Source organism: Fulmarus glacialis, unplaced genomic scaffold (genome assembly GCF_000690835.1).
Source record: "Fulmarus glacialis isolate BGI_N327 unplaced genomic scaffold, ASM69083v1 scaffold14064, whole genome shotgun sequence".
In the NCBI taxonomy this organism is placed as follows: Eukaryota; Metazoa; Chordata; class Aves; order Procellariiformes; family Procellariidae; genus Fulmarus; species Fulmarus glacialis.
The window spans coordinates 2001-2839 of record NW_009207482.1 but is presented as its reverse complement, the minus strand read 5'-3'; the positions used below and the strand labels follow the sequence as shown (position 1 = coordinate 2839).

Here is an 839-nt window from a genome sequence, read left to right as displayed (position 1 = left end):
GAATTTTCCCCCCCGATCACCCAGGATTTAATCCTGCGCCTCGCCAGAGCCCCCCCGCGGCTTCGTATTTTGGGGTGACGCGGGCGCCGTGCGGCCTCACCCTTCCTGCTTTGCTCCCGCAGCTTTTGTCACCTTGCTCAATGGGGAACAGGCGGAATCGGCCATCAAAAAATTCCACCTGAGCAAACTCCGAGAGAAGGAGATCTCGGTGCAGCTGCAGCCCACGGACGCCCTCCTGTGTATCGCCAATCTCCCCCAACTCTACACCCAGCAACAATTTGAGGAGCTGGTCCGACCTTTTGGCAACCTGGAACGTTGTTTCCTGGTCTATAGCGAGAAAACGGGACACTCCAAAGGTTACGGATTTGTGGAATATATGAAAAAGGATTCGGCGGCCAGAGCCAAGTCGGATCTGCTGGGGAAACAGCTGGGCACACGGACTCTCTACGTCCACTGGACGGACGTCAACCAGTTGACGTTAAATCTCCTCCATTCCAAGTGCTTGTGCGTCGACAAGCTGCCCCACAACTACGCTGACCTCGAGGAGCTGCGGCAGGTCTTCTCCGCCGCCTGCGCCCCTGCTTTTTGCCAGGTGAAGGCGATGGGGAGATTTTGGGGAGGTTCAGCCCCCCTCTACGCTCTTTGTTGAGCTCACGGGGAGGTTGACAGCTTGAAGAGAGCAGCACCCCGGGGTCCTACGGCCTCGTATCGGCGCGTGAGGGTCTCGCTGGTGTTCACTCCCTCTCTTCCCGTCGTGCTAACCCTCCTTTTGGCATCCCTCTCTTCTCCTAGCTGGCCTACGGTCAGGACGGGCAGCTGAAAGGCTTCGCCGTGCTGGA

At 58.4% G+C, this 839-nt stretch overlaps 1 protein-coding gene across 1 annotated transcript in view; it reads left to right on the top strand.

Moving 5' to 3' along the window:
- The window catches only part of RAVER1 (ribonucleoprotein, PTB-binding 1), a gene marked incomplete at both ends in the record, with an annotated part of 3506 nt that overhangs the window by 752 nt on the left and 1915 nt on the right, over window positions 1-839 (top strand). Inside the window, 2 exons of the mRNA XM_009576135.1 lie at window positions 123-592; window positions 793-831. Coding sequence (XP_009574430.1) covers window positions 123-592; window positions 793-831 — 509 coding nt within the window. The remainder of the gene's footprint in view (window positions 1-122; window positions 593-792; window positions 832-839) is intronic.